Raw genomic sequence first — 1,983 nt, 5'->3', positions numbered from 1 at the left:
CTACAGGCAGAAGGTCTGCTCCACAGCCACCTTTTAATTTAACTGCAAATACCTCACAGACTTTGAAGCGTTAAGCAGCAAAATAAGGCACAACAGCTAAGAGTAATACCAAGCAACGCAGTGGTTTAAAGTATTCTTTAAAAAAAAGAAAGTCAACCCAAAACTTTATTTAGTAGAAAACTTTCAGAAGACAAAATTAGTCTGTTTGAGTGTTTGAAGTATTACACTGACAACATACTCATTACAGACAATTCCCGTTCTCCTAAGGTGTAACCCCGTTTCATACTGCACCCTTTATTCATTGCTTTCATCCTTACAGAGAGGCTGTAAAGCTCTTCTTCTGCAATACCATCGAAAAAGAAGTCCTCATTGAAGATGGGATTTCTGCTTCTCTTTATAACAGTGCTCCTCTGCTTCTGTGTTTTCCCTGGCACTAGAGAGAAGGTGATACAGCAGTTTATGTTTTTGGGCTCTACAGAGTCATCGTATAAACCCTCTGCACTGATGAGGCGGATCCGCAGCCTTTCATTTTCTGAGCAGTATTCAGCCGATAGCCTCAACAGGCCTCCCTTGTCCATTACCACAGTGCTCTCTCCCACTAGTCTCTCCCGGCTGCGGGTCAGATCCAGGGGAAAGATGGGAGAACAGGACATGCTAAAGCTCCGTGTGGCAAGCAGCCCCTCTGAGGCCCGCCTGATGGCACTGGGGCTGTTATCAGTAGAGCTGCTCTCCTCTGTGGAGAGAGAATTGTTCCTGGCCATGCTGGATTTGTTCTTGGCTTTCAGCGCTCGGCAGAGCAATCCCTCCTGGCTTTGTGTTTTGATCAGGGAGCAGGATCTGGGAGGTGATCTGCTGAGAAGCGGAGAACTGAAAGGAGAGGAATCGCTGGAGGAGGCAGTATCACTGTCACAGGCACCTTGCCTGTGCAGAGAGAGATGCTTGGGAGGCAGCCGCACAGAAGCAAAGCTGATAGCAATGGGATTAGACATACTCCCTTTGCCACTGAATGTGTTAGCTCTGGATCGAGACAGCATCAGGCTGGGCAGAGCACCGCATGGGTCACCATGGAAGATGGACTCCTTTCTCCTGGTGTGGGGACTCTCCAGCAAAGTGCAGAAGCCATAGGAAGTGGGGGCTCTGGGAAAGTGAGGCAGGGAGAGCGCTGCTTGGGACTGTGGGTCGGAGTTGGTGCTTTCTTCCTCCAGGGCTGAGATCTCTTCAGCACTTTCCACCAGAATGAGATGTGGCAAAGAAGAGCTGGGGCTGCAGTCAGAAGAATTAAAGTCTGCATCCTCTGAACTGTGGTCCTGGTGGGAGCCAGTGACCTTAACAGGGCCAGAGCTGGTCAGCCTGGGGGGAATGCAGAATTCAGGGATTCTGTCAGGGGTGAGCACATTAGGAAAAGCAGCAGCCCCCAGTCGGCCTTTTTCAGGCAGACTTTGGCCAGGTGGCAGTCCCAGGAAGGAGGAGCTAGAAAGGTTTCCATTTTCATGTGATGCTCTGATCTTTTCCAAGAACCACATCACTGTAGCTGGGCAGGAGGTCCTCAAAGGGGAAAAGCTTGAAGTACAAATCCACCTGCAGACACACAGAGATGCAGAAGTACATGAACATCCTTCTTGGACACACTACAGCCAAGCAAAGCACGGACAGTGCTATTCAAGACCGGACTGGCACAAGCCCAGTCGATCCACAGGTTCAAAACAGCCTCTGCCCAGCATGCTATCTTTAGCGAAATCAAATGGATTTCGCCGCAAGAACAGAACTAAAGAAATAAACCAGTATCGAGTCGCGACCAGGGAAAAACGTGCCGCTCTGATAAACCCCACCGTATCTCTCCCTTAGCAGAGGACGTACCTTGTCAAGCACAAGCCACTTGCTCTTTCCAGCAGCACCCTCTCCCTGCCTCGCTGGCTGCTGACGGCCGCCGGGCACCCGCAGCCCGCCCCGAGCCGGCCCTTTTCTACCGGCGCCGGGCGCCTC

At 51.0% G+C, this 1,983-nt stretch overlaps 1 protein-coding gene across 1 annotated transcript; it reads right to left on the bottom strand.

Annotated features, from left to right (window-relative positions):
• Positions 1-221: 221 nt before the first annotated feature.
• LOC309595574 (C2 calcium-dependent domain-containing protein 4C-like) lies at positions 222-1,523 on the bottom strand (the record flags this gene model as incomplete). Its single annotated transcript, XM_082322709.1, has 1 exon — positions 222-1,523. The coding sequence occupies one exon, from the start codon at positions 1,521-1,523 to the stop codon at positions 222-224; it is 1,302 nt and encodes a 433-aa protein (XP_082178835.1).
• Positions 1,524-1,983: the final 460 nt, after the last annotated feature.

The sequence above is a fragment of the Platalea leucorodia genome (assembly GCF_965183815.1).
Source record: "Platalea leucorodia genome assembly, chromosome: 9".
Taxonomy (NCBI): domain Eukaryota; kingdom Metazoa; phylum Chordata; class Aves; order Pelecaniformes; family Threskiornithidae; genus Platalea; species Platalea leucorodia.
Note: the sequence above shows the minus strand (reverse complement) of the source record. Positions and strands in the feature narration are given on the sequence as shown.